The sequence below is a fragment of the Papio anubis genome, chromosome 10 (genome assembly GCF_008728515.1).
Source record: "Papio anubis isolate 15944 chromosome 10, Panubis1.0, whole genome shotgun sequence".
Classification (NCBI taxonomy): domain Eukaryota; kingdom Metazoa; phylum Chordata; class Mammalia; order Primates; family Cercopithecidae; genus Papio; species Papio anubis.
Genome location: NC_044985.1, coordinates 112879877 through 112906632, shown reverse-complemented (window position 1 = coordinate 112906632; position 26756 = coordinate 112879877). Strand labels below are relative to the sequence as shown.

Below are 26756 nucleotides of genomic sequence, written 5' to 3'. Positions count from 1 at the left end.
CTTACTTTTCTTTTTTTTTAATGCAAATCAAACACTCTGGAAAACTTAAGGGCAAGTGTCTTTTCCATTAAAAAAAAAGTTGCCCTCAGAGCTGGCAACTTTTTATTCTACAGGGTGGCTGTAACAATTGGGGTTCAGCCAGAGAGACAGAACTAGTAGGACATGTATATTTAGAGGTTTATTCAAGGAATTGGCATATGCAGTTGTGGGGGCTGGCAAGAAAAGTCCAAAACTGCAAGGGAGACTGTCAGAAAGGGTGGGCTGGAACCGTGGGCTGAAACTGGCATCCACAGGAGGAATATCTTCTTCTTCAGAGAAGTCTGGGCTGCCTCTTAAGGTCTTTGAACCGATTGAATCAGATTTACCCTAATTATCTTGGGTACTCTCCCTTACTTCAAATCAACTGATTATGGACTTTAATCACATCTACAAAATACCTTTACAGCAACACATAGGTAAATTGGTGTTTGAATAACTGGGCATGGTAGCCTAGCCAAGTCAATGCTTTAAATGGACCACCAGAGAGGCCAGATGGAGTCCTAGTGGACTTGTGAAAAAGACACTTTGTCCTGCCACAAATTCCAAAATTTCTACTGCCCTTATATGAGATGAGCTGTTGTGATTCAGGCATGTGATGCACGATAATAAGATCATGGAGAATGGGGTAGCCATCCCTTCAAGCGTTTATCCTTTGTTACAGACAATCCAATTACACTGTTTTAACTAATTTTAAAATGTACAATTAAGTTATTATTGCCTATAGTCATCCTGCTGTGCTGTCAAATAGTAGGTCTTATTCATCCTTTCTATGTTTTTTTGTACCCATGAACCATCCCCACCTTCCCCCACAGCCCCCCACTACCCTTCGCAGCCTCTGGTAACCATTTTTCTACTCTCTATGTTCATGAGTTCAATTGTTTTTATTTTTAGATCCCACAAATACATGAGAACATGCAATGTTTGTCTTTCTGTGCTTCGCTTATTTCATGTAACATAATGATCTCCAGTTTTTAAAGAACTGTTTTTGGCAATTTTTACTGAGGCAAAGGTACTTGTGTACGTGTATTATTATCCACTTCTTTCAGACTTGGGTTTGTTTCATAAACCATACCAGGTCCTTAAGGTCAACTTGGACTAAGCTCACTAAGTGAGCTGATCTAGTCTATGAATCTTGATTTCAATTTTTTTTATATTTGTAGTTTTTTTTTTTTTTTTTAAATTACATTACCTTCATTACCTTCCACAAATATTCATTAGACTTCTGAAATGTGCCAGGAACTGTTTTAGGCCCTTGTGATACGTCCTTGAATAAAATAGTTTCCTATGGTGCTTTTATATTCTACTGGAAGACAATAAAGTAAACAAAACAAGTACATAATCTTATAGTGGTGATAAATAGGGATAAATTGTAGGAATAACAAAGCAGGGACAAGGAGTAGGCAGAGATGAGTATATATGTGTGGAAACTGGCTACACAACTCATAGGGACCAATGTCAATGAAAATTCAGTGTTTCTTTTTGAAAAAGCAGAAGCAGCATACCACGGAAGGTACCAAAACATAAAGCTTTTTAAAAATGAATCTTTGTCTGGAATAGTCCTGGTGTTTTTAAAATTATTATTTGCTATTTAATGCTGTTCTAAGTAAAGAAAAATTAAACATTTAGATTCTAAGCATGAAATTTACATTGTGCAGTGCCTACTTTAAATGCAAATGTAAGGATGGGAACAGATAAATTATCCACTTTGCATTTTCTAGTTCATGCCATATTTTGTTTTTATTGGAACAGTGAAAACACTGCACAAAACTAACTTACCTGTTTTTATCTCACTTCTTGATACGTGCACTTTCTTTTTATTATTATTATTATTATACGTTAAGTTCTAGGGTACATGTGCACAACGTGCAGATTTGTTACATATGTATACATGTGCCATCTTGGTGTGCTGCACCCATTAACTCGTCATTTACATTCGGTATATCTCCTAATGCTATCCCTCCTCCCTCCCCCCTCCCCACAATACGACCTGGTGTGTGATGATCCCCTTCCTGTGTCCAAGTGATCTAATTGTTCGATTCTCAACTATGAGTGAGAACATGCGGTGTTTGGTTTTCTGTTCTTGCGATAGTTTGCTGAGAATGATGGTTTCCAGCTGCATCCATGTCCCTACAAAGGACATAAAGTCACCCTTTTTTATGGCTGCATAGTATTCCATGGTGTATATGTGCCACATTTTCTTAATCCATTCTGTTACTGATGGACATTTGGGTTGATTCCAAGTCTTTGCTATTGTGAATAGTGCTGCAATAAACATACATGTGCATGTGTCTTTATAGTAGCATGACTTATAATCCTTTGGGTATATCCCCAGTAATGGGATGGCTGGGTCAAATGATATTTCTAGTTCTAGATCCTTGAGGAATCACCACACTGTTTTCCACAATGGTTGAACTAGTTTACAGTCCCACCAACAGTGTAAAAGTGTTCCTATTTCTCCACATCCTCTCTGGCACCTGTTGTTTCCTGATTTTTTAATGATTGCCATTCTAACTGGTGTGAGATGGTATCTCAGTGTGGTTTTGATTTGCATTTCTCTGATGGTGAGTGATGATGAGCATTTTTTCATATGTCTGTTGGCTGTGTGAATGTCTTCTTTTGAGAAGTGCCTGTTCATATCCTTTGCCCACTTTTTGATGGGGTTGTTTGTTTTTTTCTTGTAAATTTGATTGAGTTCTTTATAGGTTCTGGATATTAGCCCTTTGTCAGATGAGTAGATTGCAAAAATTTTCTCCCATTCTGTAAGTTGCCTGTTCACTCTGATGGTAGTTTCTTTTGCTGTGCAGAAGCTCTTTAATTTAATTAGGTCCCATTTGTCAATTTTGGCTTTTGTTGCCATTGCTTTTGGTGTTTTAGACATGAAGTCCTTGCCCATGCCTGTGTCCTGAATGGTATTACCTAGGTTTTCTTCTAGGATTTTTATGGTTTTAGGTCTAACATTTAAGTCTGTAATCCAACTTGAATTAATTTTCGTATAAGGAGTAAGGAAAGGATCCAGTTTCAGCTTTCTACTTATGGCTAGCCAATTTTCCCAGCACCATTTATTACATAGGGAATCCTTTCCCCATTTCTTGTTTTTGTGAGGTTTGTCAAAGATCAGATGGCTGTAGATGTGTGGTATTATTTCTGAGGACTCTGTTCTGTTCCATTGGTCTATATCTCTGTTTTGGTGCCAGTACCATGCTGTTTTGGTTACTGTAGCCTTGTAGTATAGTTTGGAGTCAGGTAGCGTGATGCCTCCAGCTTTGTTCTTTTGGCTTATGATTGTCTTGGCAATGTGGGGTCTTTTTTTGTTCCATATGAACTTTAAAGCAGTTTTTTCCAATTCTGTGAAGAAAGTCATTGGTAGCTTAATGGGGATGGCATTGAATCTATAAATTACCTTGGGCAGTATGGCCATTTTCACAATATTGATTCTTCCTATCCATGAGCATGGTATGTTCTTCCATTTGTTTGTGTCCTCTTTTATTTCACTGAGCAGTGGTTTGTAGTTCTCCTTGAAGAGGTCCTTTACACCCCTTGTAAGTTGGATTCCTAGGTATTTTATTCTCTTTGAAGCTATTGTGAATGGGAGTTCATTCGTGATTTGGCTCTCTGTTTCTCTGTTCCTGGTGTATAAGAATGCTTGTGATTTTTGCACATTGATTTTGTATCCTGAGACTTTGCTGAAGTTGCTTATTAGCTGAAGGAGATTTGGGGCTGAGATGATGGGGTTTTCTAAATATACAATCATGTCATCTGCAAACAGGGACAATTTGACTTCTTCTTTTCCTAACTGAATACCCTTGATTTTTTTCTCTTGCCTGATTGCCCTCGCCAGAACTTCCAACACTATGTTGAACAGGAGTGTTGAGAGAGGGCATCCCTGTCTTGTGCCAGTTTTCAAAGGGAATGCTTCCAGTTTTTGCCCATTCAGTATGATATTGGCTGTGGGTTTGTCATAAATAGCTCTTATTATTTTGAGATATGTTCCATCAATACCGAATTTATTGAGAGTTTTTAGCATGAAGGGCTGTTGAATTTTGTCAAAGGCCTTTTCTGCATCTATTGAGATAATCATGTGGTTTTTGTCTTTGGTTCTGTTTATATGCTGGATTACATTTATTGATTTGCGTATGTTGAACCAGCCTTGCATTCCAGGGATGAAGCCCACTTGATCATGGTGGATAAGCTTTTTGATGTGCTGCTGGATTCGGTTTGCCAGTATTTTATCGAGGATTTTTGCATCAATGTTCATCAAGGATATTGGTCTAAAATTCTCTTTTTTTGTTGTCGCTCTGTCAGGCTTTGGTATCAGGATGATGTTGGCCTCGTAAAATGAGTTAGGGAGGATTCCCTCTTTTCCTATTGATTGGAATAGTTTCAGAAGGAATGGTACTAACTCCTCCTTGTACCTCTGGTAGAATTCGGCTCTGAATCCATCTGGTCCTGGACTTTTTTGGTTGGTAGGCTATTAATTATTGCCTCAATTTCAGAGTCTGCTATTGGTCTATTCAGGGATTCAAGTTCTTCCTGGTTCAGTCTTGGGAGAGTGTAAGTGTCCAGGAAATTATCCATTTCTTCTAGGCTTTCTAGTTTATTTGCGTAGAGGTGTTTATAATATTCTCTGATGGTAGTTTGTATTTCTGTGGGGTCGGTGGTGATATCCCCTTTATCATTTTTTATTGTGTTTATTTGATTCTTCTCTGTTTTCTTCTTTATTAGTCTTGCTAGCGGTCTGTCAATTTTGTTGATCTTTTCAAAAAACCAACTCCTGGATTCATTGATTTTTTGGAGGGTTTTTTGTGTCTCCATCTCCTTCAGTTCTGCTCTGATCTTAGTTATTTCTTGCCTTCTGCTAGCTTTTGAATATGTTTGCTCTTGCTTCTCTAGTTCTTTTAATTGTGGTGTTAGGGTGTCAATTTTAGATCTTTTCTGCTTTCTCTTGTGGGCATTTAGTGCTATAAATTTCCCTCTACACACTGCTTTAAATGTGTCGCAGAGATTCTGGTATGTTGTATCTTTGTTCTCACTGGTTTCAAAGAACATCTTTATTTCTGCCTTCATTTCGTTATGTACCCAGTAGTCATTCAGGAGCAGGTTGTTCAGTTTCCATGTAGTTGAGTGGTTTTGATTGAGTTTCTTAGTCCTGAGTTCTAGTTTGATTGCACTGTGGTCTTTCCCTCACTACTTTGCCTTCATCTTACAGATGAGTAAGGAAGGACTGAAAGGAAAAGGAACTGTGTCTGCCCCACCTTTCCCTTTCCTTCTGTGTCATCATTTCCGCATAGGTGGTTGCCTTGTAGAGGACAATAATACAAGTGGGAAGGATGTAATAGGATTCCGTGATCATTCCTGTTCCTTAGAACAAGGCTAATTTCTTTCTGAACTTGAAGCAAGTTCTGGTTCCAAGGCATGGCCTCTTGGGGCTGTGCATGCCCCTGCTTCTTTAAGTCATAGGCTTAAATACTTACCTTTTACTCACTTTGACTCTTGCTAAATTCCTACATGTCATGAGTTCAACAGAATTCTGTCTTTATGGGGCATGACTAATGCTCTGTGAAGGTGGGTGGTAAGGATGGGGGATACACACACTGTATGTTTCTTATCCGCTCACATCTGTGCTCCATTGTCCCATCAGATTTCCCTTACAGAACAGAAGTTCAAAATAAAATTATTAAGACTTTCTATATTTTTCTTTTTTTTTTTTTTTGAGATGGAGTCTTGCTCTTATCGCCCAGGCTGGAGTGCAGTGGTGCAGTCTCGGCTTACTGCAACCTCCACCTCCCAGGTTCAAGTGATTCTCTTGCTATAGCTTCCCAGGTCACTGGGATTACAGGTGCCCGCCATCACGCCCGGCTACTTTTTGTATTTTTAGTAGAGACGGAGTTTCACCATGTTGTCCAGACTGGTCTTGAACTCCTAACCTCACGTCATCCCCTTTCCTTGGCCTCCCACTTTCAAGATGGAGACATTAAGCCAAAGGCATTCAATCAAGCATGGAGTCCTTCTGAGTGTGAGGTCCTACTAAGCACAGGCTGCAGGCACATGGAGCCAGGCATGTGTCTGTGTTTGTGTGCGTATATGTATGCTGACTGCTTTATATTTTGATGAGGAAGGGCTGTCTCATGAGGTGACATTTGATCACAGACCTCAAGGAGGCGAGGAAGCAAGACTTGCAGATACCTAGGACAGGAGCAACATGATCAGGGGTCCTAAGGCACAGGTGTCTTTGGTTTATTCTCAGAATAGTAAGGAGGACACTGTGCCTGGACCCCTACTTGAGAGGATGGGGATGGGGGATGAAATCAGAGAGGCAGTAGGTCCCTGAATCATGTGTGATCTCAAAGGCCAAGGTAAGAACTTGGAATTTTTCCATGAGGAGATGGGAAGACATAGGAGGGTTTGAGCAGAGGTGGCATGGCACAGTTAGGTTTTAGAAGGATCTCTCTGGTGACCGTATGGCAAATCTCTGTATAGGGACAAAGTGGGAAGTGATGGGAACAGTTTGGATGTCATTATCATAGACCAAGAAAAGGTGGTCTTAGACTGGGTGGTATGGATAGCAGTAATTGAATCTGGTTGGATTCTGAGCACCTTTCACAACAAGAGCCAACAGAGGTTGCATATGAAATGAATATTTACCTAGGGTCCTGGCCTGAGACAGCAGATAAAAATGGCCTAGTGTAAAGTAGTGAATGTCCTAAGATTCTACAGCATGAATGAGCTTGGGAAGGCGAGAACAGAAGTCTTGTATACTTTTTCATCTGTTATCCTTCCACAATGTTTTGACTTTTCCCAAAATAACCCCTGTAACATCCGCTTCCAAACATCTTGTGTAGCTGAAGCTACATGGATTCCATTGCCACAATTTCATCTGTATACAGTACCTTGGAAGAGCTTCTCAGAACATAATGTCCTGGGTGAGGTGACTTTACCACTAAGTCAAGTTTCTGTGGACTCTGCTTAGGAATTGACTGTCTCCACAGTTTCATTTGAATGACGTCCTGAGGTCCTGAGAAGACACAGTTCCCCCTCCTCTGTTTTACTAAGTATCTCTTCGCTTCCTGTAATAGAACGGAGTCAATAAAACAAACAAGTTGCTATTGGGTTTAATGTACAATTGCAGGACATATAAGTCTAAGTGATTAAACTACATGTGGCTTATTTGTCTTCTTTTCAGCACTTTCAGACCATGCTGAAGTCTAAATTGAATGTCCTAACACTGAAAAAGGAACCTCTCCCAGCGGTCATCTTCCATGAACCAGAGGCCATTGAGCTGTGCACGACCACACCGCTGATGAAGACAAGGACTCACAGTGGCTGCAAGGTATGGGGCACGTGGCCAGCATGGGTTCTCTTGGTGAGAGAGCCTCAAGGATGTGTGGGCTTGAGACTTGTGTTTCACAATGGTAATCATTTTTAAGAATGAAAACATAAAATGACCAACAAAATAAACTCACGAATGATGGTAGACTGAATTCATATCCTGTTTTATTTTTCTTAATGACATAACACTACCACTTTTGGACACCCGTTAAAGACCTGGGTTTTAGTATATGTGAATAAAATTGTATTCTCTCTGTGATTTCTGTAGCTCTGTGGAACTTTGGAGTTCACAAGAAAAGTTTTGTTCTTAATGATAATTCTTCCCTTTGTTCTTTCAATCTGAATAAAACATATCTTAAAGAATGGGAAAAAAAACCACAAAAAATCAAGTTTTTTAACAGTTATACTCTCCAAATCCTTTAGGGATAATGTTGCATTTTTGCTTTGCTTCAATTCTCAAAATTTATACTAATATTCATGGCTCAGAATCCAGAAAAAACATTTTTAATTTATGCAAACTTTAATGCCAACATGGAAACAAAACTAGAATACAATTTTGGTAAGCTTTGGATTTTTTCTCACATAATATTCTCTTTTGCTTGAGTTGATGAATATAGTAATCAGTTTAGAGATCACAAAGAATATGTTTTATCATCAGAAATTTCTTTTGAGTAGTGGAAATAAAATAAGGGACAAGGAAAATGCATTTATATATGGATTTCTTTCATAACTTTATGGGTACACTCCTTTCCTTGTTGCTTTCCTTATTGCTTTCGAGATACACTTCTTTTCCTTATTACTTAGTGTTAAGGAATCAGTTCTTGCATAGCTGTGGTCAGGTTGGCGTCTACAGCAATCTTGGGTGATGGTGGTATGCACAAAACCTCACCCACATTCATTCATTCCACACATATTCATTGGGTGCTCACTGTCTGACCGGCACAGAGTCACAGTGTGGGCAAAACCCACCAGCATCTTTGTGGGATTTAACTGCTAGCTGAGGGGCATGGGAGGAGAAAATCGAGGTAAACAAGCATGATTAGCGAGAGATCCAATCTGTGAAGAACTTGCAGGAGAATCTTTCAGGCAAAAGAATAGGTCATACTAATTCTGTGAGGTGGGTGGTCTTGGTATATTTGGGAACAGCAGGGAATGGGCCAGTATACCTGAGAAATTGAGAAAGTCATGATGAGTGGTGGCGCTGGGTGGGGAAAGAGTCTTGTGGTCATGGTGAGTTTAGGTTTCATTCTAATTACGATGGGGGGTGGAATCATCGGTGGGATAAGGGAAGTGAGCTATGTGACTCATTTTGAAGTGATCTTAAATGGTAATTCTGATAAGGTGACTTTCCAACTTCCCAAGAGCTATTGTCAGTGGCTCTGCCTTAACAGGAGAGAGTGAATCAACAGAACTGGCGTTAGGTCCATTGCATTTAATGCTTTTGGTGAATTGGTGATATAAGGGAATTATAAAAGTACTCATTAAATTTGAAAGTGATCTGAGATCAAATTTGTTATACATTCTTCAGAAGATTTATTAATGCTATTTTGATTTCTGATCCTGTGAGGGAAGATGGTGCCTCAAAGCAAGATGATATCAGTAGGGACAAGTATATGGAGGAGAATTAAGTGTGATAAAGCCTATAAAGTACATTTAAAATGGGAAGAGCAAAAACTACACAGTTTTAAAATAAAAATACCTAGCAATCTGACAATCTAAGTTATATATTAAATAAATGTGTGTGTGTTTGTGAGAGAAAAATATTTGCTAGAATAAAAACCGTCATTTTTCTGAAAAGGATTATAGGGTTCATGTCTCATGGACTAATTTTTTCTGTGTACTGCCTTAGGTTGTGCTCATTTATTTTACTTTTAAAAGGACGTTGAAAAAAAAATAGTAGGAATTCAGAAGAGTGTGCCAAAGAGGGCAAGGGTTGCTTGTGCTGGCCTCGGTATGTGTGGCTAGCTAGACAAAGGAAATAGGCAATGATTTCATTTGGACACCAGGAAGAACTTCTGCATTCAAGGAGAAAAACACATTCCACTCGACTATAAAAAATTTATGGACTCTTCATCCCTAGAAACCTTGAAGAGGCGATTTCAGGCATAGATAGTCATAACCCTGGAGTCAGGAATCTGGGCCAACACCTCTTGAGGGCTTTTCCAGCATTATTGTTCTATCTGAAGGAAGAAAACCTGCAACATGTAATTCTCCAAATTGTATACTATCAACAGAATACACTTAAGTTTTAACTGGAAATGTACTGGTGTTTTATTCTTTAATTCTCAAGGACAGTGTCACTTTTGTGTTCTGAGTTTTGTTAAAAAAAATTATCTGTTTGAACCTTGAAATTTTGGTTTAAAATCCTTTTAGATCTTCCCCAATTTTTTCTGATCATCTTCAAGAACAAAGTCCAGTGTTTCCTCTCTGATTCTTGCAAGTAACTTAGCTCACAAGATGCCAGCTGCAGAAGGAACGCTCTCTCGGGCTCACGCCTCCCGGGATAATGAACACAATGTAGCCCAGGCCCAGCTGCAGGGCCAGCTCATGGGACCCTCGGCCTTCACACAGTAGTTGCTCTTTTTCCCTAATAGCTCTTATAACTTTAGGTTTGGGGAAGGAAAGAGGTAGGAGGAAGCAAAGGAAAGGGGAGTTGAAAATGGGTTATGGCGAGCACCATTGAGACCCTAGCTCATCTCAGATTTCCCATTTTCCACTGATCTGTATTCTCCGTGGGTGCTGACGGGAGTGCCTTGCTAGGCTATTCATGTTTCGGGCAGCTGGGTCTTTGTGTGTTCTCCTCTATTGCAGCCACTTTTTTTTTTTTTTTTTTTTTCTGGAGTAGAGTTATTTAACTGTACAACCCACTGCAGTGCATTAGGACTCTTGTTGGAGCTGTTTGGAGTATCAGATGCTGTGTGTGATTTTGCTGCAGCAATCCTGGCTTGTCACACCTTTCTCCTCCTATCTAGCAAGATGGAATCCTAGGTGGCTTCAGCTTGTTAGCAAACATTTATTGAATTAATAGTCATTGAAAACCTACTGTGTACATGGTATTGTGGAAAAAGGAATAAACATAGGTATTGTGGGGGATGCAATGTATAACCAAATAGAGGGAATAAGACAAGTGCCCAAATAAATAAATCACAAGTACTTCTGAAACTTGTGTGAGTATCAGACTCCCCTGGCAAGCAAACTCCTGTACCTTCTTCCCAGAGATTTTGACTCAGACGCTCGGCTTAGTGGTGGGGAACAGGAGCCTGCACTTTCAATTATACCATGTAATTTACATGAAGGCGAACCATGTTTGGAGGTTGAAGTTCTGAGCTGCAGAGTCATGTGACAAGAGCAATGTAAGTGACATGAACAGACACGTAACCTGGGAGGTGGGGAGTAGGATGGAAAATGGGATTTGGTGGATTTGCTATCGCAGTCCAGAAAGCTGGCTTCTAAGGAAGAACTGGGCTCTGGAATTACTGGATCAGATGTCAGCACCGTGTGTGCCGCCTTATCCTCCAGTGGGAGCTGCCCTCCTTTGCATTGAGACTTGCAGCTCCATTCACTGAAGTTCTCAAAGCCTTCACAAAATACTGATAATAATAATGACCATAGTAATAAAAAATCGAAATAGAAGTCTTAATAATACAGAACTGACACTAAAGAACACGTGTGGATTAATGCATTAAGCAGTCATCTATGTACTTTTCATGGCATAGAGCCATTTCATCCTCATGGCAACCCAACGGTGTAAGTGCCAGGTGTAGCCCCGTTTCACAGATGAACTAGTTGAGGCATAGAGAAGTTCATCTCAGTGTCCCAGCGTCCCTCGTTAGTAACTAGCAGAGCCCGGATTTGAGCTGCAGCATTCTGACTCCACAGCCTGTGCTCCCCCCACCGGATTCCACTGCCACTGAGTGGGTTCCATGTCTATCCACAGGTGTCTCTCGAAACAGGTGAGCCAGTTGTGTCATGTGATTTTGAGCAAGCTGTTTCTTTTCTGCAGGCTTCTGCTTTTGCATCTTTCATAGGTCAATATCAGGATCTCATGGACATTATAAAAAATTTAAAAAAAGAATTTAAGGGCTAGTTAATTTGGCAGGTGAGTTGTTACACACTCCTTAGTGAATTCTGAGTTTCGTGCCTACCAACCCATCCTGCTGTCTTTCTTCCAAATGTCCAAGGCTGGAAGATTTACCTTGTTTAATTGGATTGGAATTTTATCTTTTCTTACAGAAACCAGAAAGCATAAGGAAAATACTAAAAAATCCTGTAATTTTACCCAGATATACCACACAGATTCTCACATTTAGTTTTCTTAAGAAAAAGGCAATCTACAATGAAAAGTCATATGTCTTGTAAAAATTATATGTGTAGATATATAACCAACGCAAAATGCCCACTGAGTTCCTATATGGCCGTGTGGATGCTGTACAATACCCATTCCACAGTGCTTATACTGTTAAAGCAAAATAGCAGCAATGTTGTCACAAACAAACTGATGCATAATTGGGGATTTAGCACATAACATATGTCTTTTATTTAAAATGTTTTATAAAGTTTGTGATTGCTGCTAATTTCTGAGCATGAGAATTTCTCTGAGTTGCAAAAGGGAAGTAACCCAGAAGAGATATACCAAGGGGAGGCGTGTGTGTAGGAACAGGAAAAGCGGGATCATTAGCAGTTGTTGACATGGGTCTCCTGTTTGGGACTGAATCTGTCTGCCTTGATTGGGAGAGTCCCTGGCTGTCTTTCCACTACATCCTTTTCATCTGGCTGGTGGGGCCAGTGTCTGAGGTCAGCCCTGAGGGTTGGCTTCAGGGAGAGGCTTCTCTTGGCCCCCGAGGCAACCTTGGAGTCAGTGGTGAGCAGGCTGATTTAGCATGGTCTCTTTTCTTTTCTCCTTTCCTTTCCTTTCCTTTCCTTTTCCTTCCTTTTCTTCTCTTCTCTTTTCTTTCTTTTCTTTACTTCTTTCTTTCTATCTCTCTCTCTTCTTTTTTTTTTTTTTTTTTTTTTTTTTGAGTCTCTGTTTGCCAGGCTGGAGTGCACTGCTGTGATCTCAGCTCACTGCAATCTTTCCACCTCCCAGGTTCTTCTGCCTCAGCCTCCTGAGTAGCTTAAAATGGAGGCATCTGCCACCAGGGCCGGCTAATTTTTGTATTTTTAGTAGGAGTTTTCACCTTGTTGGCCAGGCTGGTCTTGCACTCCTGACCTCAAGTGATCCACCCGCCTTGGCCTCCCAAAGTGCTGAGATTATAGACATGAGCCACTACCCAGCCAGAATGAGATATTTCTTTGTGCTCCCCTTCCTTTCTGTTCCCTCCCATCTTAGGCTGAGGGCGTCCATGTCTTGATTCTGTAGCCTATCCAGCAGTGCTTGTTCCTTTGTCCTTTACCTAGTGTCCCACCAGCCCCTCACCTAGGCCTGTGCTCACGATGTGCTTGGCCCTATGTACCCAAATCTTGCCTCCTCCTGAGTGAGGCACTTGGCCTGGCTTGATGTGAAGCCCCACCTAACGGCACTACTGATATCTTCCCATTTGTGAGGGTAACTGTCGAACAAACTAGTTTCCAGGAAGGAGTTAATGATCTGTAAACCATAACAATTTTTATATTGCCTTTTTTGAGATTCCGTGCATTCAGGTATAACAGTAGTAGTCCCTTGGCTCTGAGGAAGGAAGAGATTGATTACAGTTTCATGGAACGGAGAGGAGATGTTTCTGAGCTGAAGGCTTTGCAGGTAACCCTCAAATACTACCATGGAGTGCTTGTGTAAAATGGCCAGTCTGAGAAGTGAATTCCAGTACTCCAACTTATCTCATGATATGGACTCTTGATTTGAATGTAGGTGTATATGAAATTAGCATCACGTGTATCTGATTTCTACACCTAAATCTTTGGGTTCCGTTGATCAATTACGTATTTAACTTGAAATAAAGTCATGTTTTCTCATTTTTTCTCATTTTAGACAAAGAGCCATTTTTTACTCCTTAACGCAAATGAAAATGTTGGTTTTATTGTGTGACCATCCTCATCACATGCGTCTCTATAGCTCTTTCTTGGATTTTGGGCATTTATTGAATCCTATTATGCCAATTATACAGACTTTGTTTTTGCAAGGTAAGTTTCTGACTTCAATGTCAAGACAGAATACATGTATATATAATATATGAATATATTATATATATATGATTAGATTCAAGCCTGTGGTTTCCATTGATTATTTTAATCTAAATTCAGAGTGATTGATATTTATTTTCTCTTTATACTTTCTTACACTTTCCTGTAAACAAATCAAAACATTCACTTCTGCTTGTCTCCTCAAATGCAGGAAGCTAAAGTTTGTATGAGCTAACCTTTGTTGTTTCAGAGACAAGCTTTTATTTTTCTGCAATTTTTACCCTTTGTAGACTTGTAAAAATTTTTTCCTCTCTCCCTCCCTTCCTTCTTCCGTCCCTCCTTTCCTTCCTCCCTTCCTTTCCCCTCCCTCCCTTCCTCCCTTTTTTCCTTTCTTCCCTTTTTTCCTCCTTCTCTCTCTCCCTTCCTCCTTCTTTTCTACTTTCTTTCTACATCCACAAGAATTTATTGCACATTGTCAGGACTGTTCACTCGCATACAGACATCTATCTGCCTCTGATACTTAAGGACCAAGGAGCCAGTGGAATCAATGGAAAAGGAAGCTTTTGAAAACTGGAGGAATCTCCCTGTCCCCAGCAGGCACTTAAGCCACCTTCAGCCTTGCCCCTCCCTCTCCACCTTGTCCAGTGCCCATTCTCCTAACCTCCTTGTTCCAGTCTCAGAGGAGTCAGGGGAGAAAGTGGAGATGGCTTCAGGGTTAACTGAAGCCTCCATCTATTGTTTGAGTGTTGATCTTTAAATATATGTTCAAATACAGACTCCTTATGCGACTGCTAGTGTACCTAGAGGTTTTAATGTAAACTTCTTGGCCACAGGTCCAAACTTAGAACTTTGAATTCTATACTTTGGTTTTTCCACTGACAGCCGTGGTGGCTTCGGTAAAGCTCTTTATCCTCTGTGACTTCACTTTTGTTATTTGTTGACTAAAGTCTTTTCATACTAGGAATTAAAACTTCTCAGCTGATACAGGTGTTTGGAGTGAAGATTGTAACTTTGCCTGATTTCTCTGGTTTGCCACATAGAATTGACCCTCCCTTAACGCTTGTTGAGTTGGATGACAGACTTGTTTATGGGGTCACTCTTAAGATTGGTGGGTGCAGTAGAGCTGTTGTCCCATGGAGGGATTCTCTGGAGATCCTTATTTCCAGGTGCCCCTACTGTGAGGGCCATAGCTGTAAATCCTTGTCCTTTTACTTTAGAGAGTCAGATTTGACATTAAAGCCTAACTTTTGGGCAAATGGCAAAGATTATAATTTTCTTACTAACAAAATTAGTCTACTTCTTGATTTTAAAAACTCCTGGGATTATAAGTTATGCTGCTATAAAGACACATGCACACATATGCTTATTGCGGCACTATTCACAATAGCAAAGACTTGGAATCAACCCAGATGTCCATCAGTGACAGAATGGATTAAGAAAATGTGGCACATATACAACACAGAATACTATGCAGCCATAAAAAAGGATGAGTTCGTGTCCTTTGTAGGGACATGGATGCAGCTGGACACCATCATTCTCAGCAAACTATCGCAAGAACAGAAAACCAAATACCGCATGTTCTCACTCATAGGTGGGAATTGAACAATGAGATCACTTGGACACAGGAAGGGGATCATCACACACTGGGTCCTATTGTGGGGTGGGGGGAGAAAGGAGGGATAGCATTAGGAGATATACCGAATATAAATGACGAATTAATGGGTGCAGCACACCAAGATGGCACATGTATACATATGTAACAAACCTGCACATTGTACACATGTACCCTAGAACTTAAAGTATAAAAAAAAAAACCTCCTGGGAGATCAGCAAAGATTCCTTAGTGAAATAAATGGGAAAACCGTCTAAGTGTTTAAATGTGTGAAAAAGATAATATGCAATTTTTGTTCAGCAATACTATGAAAAATGTGCAGTCATTAAAAATTTTGTTGCAGAAATTATATTGGCATGGAAAATATTTGTAATGTATTAAGTATATAAAAAGTTGATTATAACATGTTATTAGTATCCATTTTTATACAATAATGTAAAATAAAATAATTATATGTCAACATTCATAATAGAATGCTGGACATATATACTAAAATATGAACAGAAGTAATCTCTGGATAATAAAACTGGGGATAAACTTTTGATTTTCCGACTTTTTTGCTTATTTGCATTATCTAAATTTTTAACACTGAAGAAAACATGTATTTGGATGTTTTAAGTTTGTCTGGAAAGTTTATAGGAAACTCCATTCTAAATGGAACATTTTGGAAAAAATCTCCAAGTCAGTGACTTAGACATTTGTTTCTTCTCTGTGCCCAAATCAGAATTTCATAAGTTTCCGGGAAAGTGACGTTTTTCCATTTAACGTGTGATTTGTCTGGTGTCAGACTTGTCTCATGTGCTCAGCATAGTAATTGTAAAGCTACTCAAACACATTTGAAAGAATGACATACTGGTTTGCTGAAGGCTCCTTCCTGGCAAAATTAGTGGCTTAAAACAACAGAAATTTACTCTCTCATAGAGCTAGAGGCTGGAGGCCACAATGAGCATCATGGGACAGAACTCCAGGTGTCAGCAGGGTCATGCTCCTGGAGGATCTAGGGAGACAATCCATTCTTTGCCTCCTGCAGTTTAGGAGGCTGCAGGCATTCCTTGGCTTGTGGGTACATCATGGCAATCTCTGCATGGTGGTCATGTTACCTTCTCTTCTGTCTATCTAACCTCCCTCTGCTTTCCTTTCTTATAAGGACACTTGTGAATGGACTTAGTGCCCGTTGGATAATCCAGTTATCTATCTATCTTAGGATCCTTCATTTTATCAAATCTGCAGAAAGGCTTTTTCTTTGTAAGGTAGCATTTATAGGTTCCAGGAGTTAGGGTGTAATGTCTTTGGGTGGCCATTATTCACCCTACTACAGATGGTTCTCTTATAATTGGGGAATTGTAAAAATGTAAAAATTGTCACACACACACACACACACACAATGTTCATAGTTCATCTTTGTTTCTTTTTAATTTTACTTTAAGTTCTGGGATACATGTGCAGAACGTGCAGGTTTGTTATATAGGTATACATGTGCCATGGTGGTTTGCTGCACCTCTCAACCTGTCATCTAGGTTTTAAGCCCTGCATGCATCAGGTATTTGTCCTAATGATCTCCCTCCCCTTGCCCCTGACCCCCCGACAGGCCCTGGGGTGTGTTGTTCCCCTCCCTGTGTCCATATGTTCTCACTGTTCAACTCCCACTTATGAGTGAGAACATGTGGTGTTTGGTTTTCTTTTTGCAGCACTATTTACAATAGCCAAGACTCGGAACCAATCCAAATGCCCATCAGTGATAGACTGGATAAAGAAAATGTGGCACATACACACCATGGAATACTATGCAGCCATAAAAAAAGAATGAGTTCATGTCCTTTGCAGGGACATGGATGAAGCTGGAAGCCATCATTCTTAGTTCATCAGTTTTTTAGGTTATGTTTATTTTTTCTTAAGCCTAAGAAAATTATTTTCTTGGAATTCAGAAAGCTACTAAAAAATTGAAAAATAAAGAAATTTGCTCTGTAAAGTTAGCATCTTACTCATGTGAGCCAAATTCATTTTTTAATCACAATTTCTGAAACAGAAGAGATACCTTAACATTTTATATAGAATATAGGTTTTTGCACAAAACCTGTGTTTTTTTTTTAACCTGTTCTACACAGGTTTTTTACTACAAATGTGAACATTTGTAGTTTGTTATCTTCCAATATAGTGGGCACATCAAACACTGTTTGTAAAAGATTCACGGTACTGTCACAGGGACAGTGAATAGATACTTTTCTCCTCATTTTGAGTAAAGCTTTGAGCAGAAGTTTGAAAATGATGTGGGAAATATGAGTATAATATGCGTGTCTGAGAGAAGTACCTTGTTATGCAGTTATTCTCCCCTTATGATTTCCTGTTTAGAGAGTTTGTCTTTGAAATAATTTGTTGGTTTAGTTCTGAAAATTTAATTATTATCTGAATTTAGGGTTTGTTTATTTAGAAAAAAAGTTAACTATTCCACATATTTTTCTGGGTTGGTTTTGTGGATAAACTATATTTCCACTGTGGTAGACTTCATTTGTTAGCCAACCATAGAAACACCCCACAGAAAACCAATTAAGTTGATAAAAATTCATTAATAATGTCCCTTATGGTTTCCAGCGGAGATTGTATAACTTCTTAGAGACTCTCCAAAGATTATAGTAACTTCAAAACTAAAATCTGGTTTATACAAATATAATACTTAAATATAAGAAATTAACTTTTAAAATACTGTCTTGAGTATATATATTCAGCATTCGTTATGTCATTCTTACTTTCAATGTTCCATTCACCTTTTGCATTAGAGGAATCTGTACTGAGGGAACCAAATGTGAGAACAAGTTTACCTGCTACTCCAAGAGTAATTTTTTGTTTATTAAATGAAAAAAAAAAGATGCTTTAGGTACGAAAGCATTAAACAATGTAGATGGTGAGTGTAATCTGATATAAACCTGGACTTTCCTTGTAAGTGATTTTTTCCCTTGAGTTTTAAATTTTATCAAAGCAATACTTGCAGAGATGAAAACATCAAATAACAGTGAAAAAAACTAAACATCAAATATTTTTAGCTGTCTCTTTCATCCCTTCTGCATACCTCAGTCGTGCTTGAAGAAGTGATCATAATTATTTATTTTGGCAGTTTCTTCGTATGTTTACCTTTATATATCCAAACACTACACTTTATCCCATTATGATAGATAATATTTTTTAGCTTTCTGTTCTGGTAGATGTAGATTTAGGCCCATAATGTCTATATTCACTCTCTTTCCTCCGTTTTGCTGATGTAATTACTTCTGAAAGTTTAGTGAACTCAGTATCTGTGTGATAACTAAAGGATCCATCAGTGCAGCATAATTTTTATTTCCTTTATTGTTCAATTTAGAATATATATTATTTTTAGAATTGTATAGTTTTATATACACCTACACTTAATTTTCCACAAATGCTTTATCAAATTTGGCATATGACTATCAATACGTTCCCCAACTACCGGGTTATATGACATAGTGTATTCTTCTTCATCTCCTCCTGGGGATCTCACCCTGAGATCCTGAGTCCTCTTGTCCTCTCGTTCCTGAGTAGACTCTGTCTCTGGGTCAGCTGCACTCCTTCTGTAAGTTAGGGACTTCTCTCTGTTGTTCTGCTGTGTTGGATACCCCTTTGTTTTCTTCCCCTTTTTAAGTTTACTCCTGTGTTACGCTGGAGCACATCTCCCAGAAGTAAACATTGTGTGCCTTTTATATCTGAAAGTTTCTTTATTTTACTCTCACCTTTTCAAAAGTTTGGCTGGTATAGAAATGCAGATTGGAAATAATTTCTACTAAGCACTGTGAAGACACTACCCATTGACTTCTATGATCCCTTGTTACATTTCAGGAACCTGATCCCATTTGATTCAGATACTAATATTTTTTTGTATGTGACTTTCCCCTCTGTATTAGTCCATTTTCACACTGCTGTAAGGAACTACCTGAGACTGGGTAATTTATAAGGACAAGGGGTTTAATTGACTCACAGTTCCACACAGCTGGGGAGGCCTCTGGAAACTTAAAATCATGGCGGAAGGCGAAGGGGAAGCAAGGCACATCTTACATAGCAGCAGGGGTTGGGGAAGTGCTGCATTTATAAACCGTCAGGCCTTGTGAGAACTCACTATCGCGAGAACAGTATGGGGGAAACGGCCCCCGTGATTCAGTCACCTCCCACTAGCTCCCTTCCTTGACACATGGTGATTACAATTCAAGATGAGATTTGGGTGGGGACACAGTCAAACCATATCATCCCCCAAGCTTTGCAAGCTTTAACGATCTTCTTTTTGCCCGTGGTCCTCTTTAATTTTATGGTTAGGTGCCTTGGTGTGGATTTTCACCCACTTCATCCAGTTAGTGGTTGTGGGCCTCTTTAATTTGGAGAATCTTATTTCTTAATAGTTCAGCAACCTTAAGGAAAATCCTGACTTGCCCTCCTAATTTGGGAACCATTTAAGAGATAAGGACAGATGATAAATGTAGATTAGGTCAAAATATCAGTTTTATAAAATTTGCTTAGGAAAATGTAGCTTTGGTATGTAGAGTCAGTGGGTTTTCTGAAACTTCTATATCTTGGTTAAAACCCTTAATATGTTACTGTCTTCTCTCCCATTCATTTTTTTCCTTTTCGTTTGCAACTTAACATTTTCCATTATGATCAATTTAGTGAATTTTGAGAAGGAGAGGCGATACATATTGAAGGGCAATTTGCCATCTTTTCCCAGAAATCCTCTCTGGATTGTTAAATCCTCTCTAACTTGCTAATTTTAACCATTTGAACTTTCCTTTCTTGTGTCTTTATTTAAGATGAAGACAGTGACACTTAAGTTACTTTCAAGTTTAAAGAGATATTTATAAAGTACTTTGAACTTCTTTGTGGGAGCAGTGCTATATAAATAAAATACTGCCATTCAGATTACAGCCTCCCCCCCCGGTTTGAATGTAGAGGTCAATGAACTATAGACAAAATGGTGACAAATAAGGTATGACCAAAAAATGGCAATAAATAACGCAGAGTCTTAAAAAGATCATAAAATCCTCTTTTAAATATGAACAGGGAGTTTTTTTTCATTACATCCCTGGGTATTTCAGCTCCTGACTATCCAGCTAGTAGAATATAAAAACCACTGTAACAACAGGTGCAGATGTGTTCCTTGGTGTGCCAGTTGTTCATTTCTTTGTTTTTAATGAAAATATTATACATTTGTTTCTTGGCAAGAGAAATGATGTCTGGGCTTCTGTGCGTACTGAGTGCTCTAAATGAGACATTAGTCAGATTGGCATTTATGAGTCACCAGGCATCTTCAGAAGCCAAATCCAGGAATTATAAAATAATTTACTTAGGAAGTAATGAGGATAAATGAAATTCATCATCCTGGGAGCCAGGAAAGTTACCCTGTAAGCTAAAAATCCTACTGAAATTAGTTTCCCCCCACATTGATTGATTAATACGTTCTCTTTAAGAGTTGTTTTCATGACACTTATGAGCAGTGCTGGAATTCTCATGTTTCCACCTAGTATGCCTGCAATAAGTGTTAGAGCAGGAACGGTGCCATCCACTATTATGGAAACACTTTCCTATTAGTCTATTTATGGGATGGTGCAAAACAGGTGCTTACTTAACCAGAGAGCTCATTCAGAGTCCACCTTGCTTGTGGATAAAAGTCCCTTTTCTTCTGTTCTCCCCTCTTTATTCTCCTTCCAGATTGCCTAAAGTCTTTTTACTTCTTGGCCCTTCCTTGCAGCCTCGTCAAGGATCCTGGTCTATCAGGAACATCTGGTTTGGAGGTAAAAGGAGCTCCAGGGAAAGGGAGCTTCAGGATCCTCAGCATTAATCGTCAATAGGAGAAATGGACCTTAGTCTTGAAGATTAAAAAAGGAAGTTTTATGTTGTAAAAACCTGGTATCTTCATAGTTATTATGCCAACAGAACCCTGATTTCATTTCTCCTCCATAGCAAGGGTCATCATCCGGAAGAGAAAGAGCAGGGAGGAAGACAAGTCATCCTGCCACATATGTACTAGAGTCAGTCTGAGACAAAGAGAGTCGAAGGAAGGAAATGTGCAGACCTATTAGGGCAATGGAAAAAAAATAGTTTATTTGTTCATGCTCAGTAAGATCCTCTACTAGGAATGCTACTCATTTTTTTGTTTTTAAATTACAGACCCCTTTAAACAAAAGAAATGTATTAATACATAGGCCAAATCTCTGTAATAGTTACTAATTATTATGTGTGTATATATATATTTTTAGAGACAGGGTTTATTATGTCTTTTTAAAACAAATATAAAGTAGAGATGTTAGCATGAGCTACATTAGGAATAAACAATATTGTATGTATATCTTGTTAATTATGATGGATTTCTCTTATCGTTAGTGTAGGCAAGGCTCTTCTTTAACAATAGTGGATATAAAACTGAATTTCACATGGCTTTGATAGTTTTAATATTGTTTGACTGACTTCTTGTCAGATGCAATTGGATCATCAGTTTTCACCCCAGAATAAAGAAGAAAAAGATCATATGCCAGGAGAAGGAATTACACCATCTCTACCATTTTCTCGTTTGTGTGTGTGTGTACTCTTTGAATTACCTTAAATCTGTCATTTATTTGTAGAATGTCAGCTGGATTTTATTAAAACCAGATTTGTAATCCATAAATTCACTGCAGTGAGCAAATGTGAACTGTAAAGCTCTGGGTGATCCTGCAGGTGAAGTGTCCCATCAACTCCTTTCCCACTGTAGGATGCCCACCCTCCCTTAGGATCCTTCTAATTCTGTATGTGACACTGATTATATGACAAATGGATTGGTGGAGGATGCCAGTGTCGGCCTGTGTATTAAGCATTAGTAATGCTGAAATTTATTTCATATTTTTGAAGATAAGAATAACTATTAATAGAAATTTTAACATATTCTGTCCCCAACCTAGGCGATTCTATTACATACCTTCTGGGGCATACATAGCATACTTTGGGGATGAGGCCCTGGAGTACCATGCTAAGGACATGGAAGCTGCTTCTTGGCTTTGCAGAAAAGCATGTCAAGCTCATTCACGAATGTCTGCTATTGTTTCAGGAGGAGAAAATGATAGACCAATGTCAGATATTCTGATCAAGACCAAAATCCTCTCTTGGACCCATGTGGAGGGTGAGAAAACCTAGACCTATCAGACCACGTGATATTCTTAGCAAACAGGTACAGAAGCAGAACTGGTATTTGTCTTTCTTCATTCTTGGGCCAGTCCTCCAGTGCTGAGACTGTTCCTCACTATATCACGGGAGAGATAAGGAGAGAACTCGTCATTGTTTGTGTGGACGTTAAAGACATTAAAATGAAATGTAACTCGTGTAGCTTTGGCCACGGTCTGAGATTTATTAACAACTAGCAGCCAGTTATCATAGCCAAGATGGTTCATTAGCTAGGGCAGACTCTACATTCGTAGATCAAGATTTCTTTGTTGAAAGGAAAAGTGACTTTCTCAGTGCTGGGATATTTAGATTTAGGCTTTGTGTGTGTGTGTGTGTGTGTGTGTTTTCTTTGTTCAGTAGTTCACAGCCAGAAGAGTTCACATGTTCCTAGAGGATAAAGATGCTAAGATCAGCACTGTGTGAAATATGGAAAATCTTAGATTCTGTGGGTGGAACAAAATGTATTTTCCTTGTATCTGTAGGATAGATCCTTCATCTAGCTCGTTAATCTGTAGTGGTTTGTCTTTAGGCTGCAGCATTTGACTCATTCATGATTGTGCCATCACTGTGAAGGAAGTGCCATTTGTGACACTGTATCCTTTTTTCTTTCTTTTAAGTGTAGCTAAAGACAGGTTAAATGCCCTGACTATGATGGCAAAGCAAAACTAAAAATACATGTATTCCAAGGGAGTGTTTGGTCAAGGGAAACTTTCCTTCCTTCCTTCCTTCCTTCCTTCCTTCCTTCCTTCCTTCCTTCCTCTTTTGTTTTTTTTTCTATTTATTTATCTTTTCTTCAGTACCCCTTTTCTCTTACTTCTTTCTTCCCCTGTTCCATTATCACTCTGTGCTCTTTTCCCCACCCGCTTTCTATTTTTTTCCTCCTTCTACACTCTTATGCCTCATCTGTCCAGCAAAAGCACTGATGGTCCTTTCATTTCATGGGTTTAAGTAACTTGTCTAGCCCCAAACAAATCATTTCAGTCCAGGAAGTGAAATACACTAGCTGGGGATCTTTCTCCTATCATGGAGCCAGGCATGGGGTCCGTTTGCTAAAATTACATGGATTCCCAAAGGAAAATTAGATACGTTGGGAATGAAGAAGAGGGGGAATGAACACTGGAGAACCAAAAAATACTGCCTACAACAAATATGATTTTTTTTTCTGAGGAGGGTTACATTATACCCCGTGAGAACACAATGTAGAACGTTAGACCTTGGGCCACTGGGTATCTTGTTTCTTTTCCAGGCTTGGTTCAGTGATCACCCAAGTCAAATGGGTATTCTACTGAGTACTAGAGGAAATGCAGGGACTTCTGCAAGATGCTCTTGATACCTATATTGAAGAGCAGGAATTTCAATCGGATTTTGGTGATGGACAGATAGAAGAGGGAAACTGCACGAGTTAAAATTCAGTACAATTTTTATAAGCACTGAGTGTTTTTAGAGCACAGCTTTTACAGCAGATGTGCTAGCTTTTACACCTGGTGATATGAATATCATTGCTGTTTTCTTCCCTCTTCTGAGGGTCCAGGAGAGAGGGCAGGGGCTGCTTCCTGATGTGGCAGTGATGGCTGCATATCAGACAGTGGAGGCTGCAAATTTGCTGTCATTTATTGCCTAGAGATCCAGGAACTTGTTTGCCTTTCTCTAGGAACATGGTTTCTCCATTCTACCAGCTAAGGGTCCAGTGTTTTCTGGGGAGCGTAGTGTGAAGGGAATCTGTACCCCTTTGTTTTAATCTGGCCCTCTTTGAACATCTGCACAAAGCAAAATCTTCACCTGTTCTACATAGGGAACTGTCGATGGGTTTATTTGTCATCTGCAAAGTCTCTTGTGCATATTCCAGTTTTTCAAACAGAACAATGGGGAGTTCATTCAGCTTGCTTTCAATGGCCTTGATGTGTGTATGTTTAAAAATTAGCCAGGCAAAGTGCTTCATTTATAGAAAGCATAACTCTTAGTGCTGGTTTATGGAGCTTAAATTGTATGCATAATTGAGGCAGATGCATTTGACATAAATTCACCTATTCTGTGCACTTCTAAGTAGAAGAGTCTGCTTATCTTTATTGTTACTTTGTTTATTTTTGTGAGTCTTTCAGCACCTAGAGATTGATTTACTTTACAGTGCATTACCTGCCTTCAGGACTTTGTTCATTTCTTTGCCTTGATCCGTGAGATATTTTATTTAAACCATTAGTATCTAATTGGAAACATCAGTTGAATTTAGTGTCCTTGATTTGAAATAGTCAATATTAAAAGCTAGTCCTCTGGTAAGAGATGAATGTCATCTTTCCTGTGACAAATTAACTTAAATATGTGTTATGGTAAAGAGTGATAAAAGGATACGTAGGGATGCTCTATTTTCCACACTCAGGACCTCAAGTTCTTTTTGTTAAAACACACGTGTCACAATTAAGCTACTTACTCATACAAATGAGTGTAGCGTATTTGACAGAAATCATTCTGTTCTCTCTGTTCTTTTGTTCTTGGGATCCTCTCAAATGTATTAAACAGAGCAGCTATTTATGAGGAATCAGAGAACGGCATTCCTCAATGCAGTTTATTTTACTTGAAACTGATGATGTGTGCAGAGGTTTTGTGATTAAAGAAAATAGATCATGAACTTAATTTTATTAGTATTCTTAAATGTATAAAAAATACAAATAATCTCTCATCTTTCTTTTGAATTTTCCCCTCATTATGATGAGCAAAGTAAAACTTAGTAGTAGGAAACACCCCCTTGCCTTAAGGGAGTTGGATTTTTCTGCTGCATAGACTTTAGTTTATGGCTCATTTCTCCAAGAGAAACATGTTTACCGTAAAGATATGTGGTAAGTATTGGCATAGAATATATGAACCTGCTACTTAGTGTTCTCCATCAGTGCTGTTGTCCATTACTGCTGCGAATAGTTGTAAGTTAAAGGAGGGCAGAGAATTTCAAGAGAAGATTTGTCTACATTTTATCAGGGGATGACATAGCACTAATAATTTTCTTTGTCAATTTGTGTCCCTGAGGTTCAGGATAACTAGTCAATAGATTTAAATCAAAGAGAGAAAGTGCCAGTCCTTAATTGATTTTTAATGGAGGATAAACAGTTCATTATCCTTAATTCAGTAAAGAGCAGAAGAAGCTATTTTCATATGTAGGTAACTTGTTTAGAGGCATTAATATATGGCTAAGTTTGAGAGGGGGAAAATTGCATTTTTGAAACAATTATCTTTGTCTGGTAACCAGTGAAATACCAGAAAAACCCTGTGGTACCAGTTATATATTGTTGCATAAGAAATTACCTCAAAATGAATGGCTTAACACAATAAACATTATCTCTCAGTTTCTGTGGTTCAGCAATCTGAATTCAGGTTGTCTGACCACCTCTGTCTCAGGGTGTCTCCTGAGGTTGCAGTCAAGCTGTTGGCTGGGGCAGTGGTCTCATCAGAAGGCTCAACTGAAGGACACTCCATTTCTAACCTCGTTCAGGTGATTGTTGGTGGGACCCAATTCCTTTCAGGTTGTTGGACTGATGGTTTCAGCTTCTTGCTGCCTGTTGGCCAGAGATTTCTCAGTTCCTTACCATGAGAGCCTTTCCTGGAGCAACTCAAAACATGGCAGTTGGCTTTCATCTGAGCAAGCGAGACAACAAGAGCGGGTGAGCAAGACAGACAACAGAGTTCTTTTGTAACCTAAGCTTGGAAGTGGCATCTTAGAAGCAAGTCATAACCAAATCCATCTCATACTCAAGGCAAGAGTAAAAAGTCATGGATTTTGGGAGGTGAGCCACCTTAACATTGTCAGAAGCCATCTCAGAAACTGCCTATTATGTTTACTGACCACATTTTCAGACGTCATTCCATTAATTAATCAACAGGCACAAACTGAGCATGTTGCTAATAATCTGAGTATTGCATGTCACATGATTGCTCTTCTCCCCGCTTAAACATGGCCTATCCTTAGCTTCAAGTCTTTCTTGCTGCCCCCAGTTTCCTTCTGGACATGTAATGTTTTTATGCCATGCATCACTCCTCATCCACATATCCCTCAGTCCAGCGCTGTTTTGGATAACTGGATGTACTGAATAGTGGTTTTTCTATAGCCGCAGGTTTTACTGTAATTTTATCCCAACCTTTCTATATAGTACTTTGCATCAGTAGCACCCAAGGAGAATACTACTCTTTTCATACAGTAGTCTATCTGGGTGTACATTTGCAGACCCCAGAGCTCTGAGTTCACAGCTATGATGTACCATGGCTTTTCTGTAAGTGTAATTCTGTCTCTATGAATTTGCCTGTTCTGGATATGTCATACAAGTGGAATTATGCAATTTGTGGTCTCATAAGTTTGGCTTCTTTGACTTAGCATAATATTTTCAAGGTTTCTCACTTTAATTTTCTATGCCATTTCACCAATGCATGCTAGTCACAGGAAGAATTGAAAGAGGATAAGTACTTTGTTTTTTTTGTTTTTTTTTTTTTTTTT

At 39.0% G+C, this 26756-nt stretch overlaps 1 protein-coding gene across 2 annotated transcripts in view; it reads left to right on the top strand.

Moving 5' to 3' along the window:
* The window catches only part of PID1 (phosphotyrosine interaction domain containing 1), a 263057-nt gene that overhangs the window by 121920 nt on the left and 114381 nt on the right, over positions 1-26756 (top strand). For both annotated transcript variants that reach the window (XM_003908040.5, XM_009183252.4), the window contains one exon: positions 7220-7366. In XM_003908040.5, coding sequence (XP_003908089.2) covers positions 7220-7366 — 147 coding nt within the window. The remainder of the gene's footprint in view (positions 1-7219; positions 7367-26756) is intronic.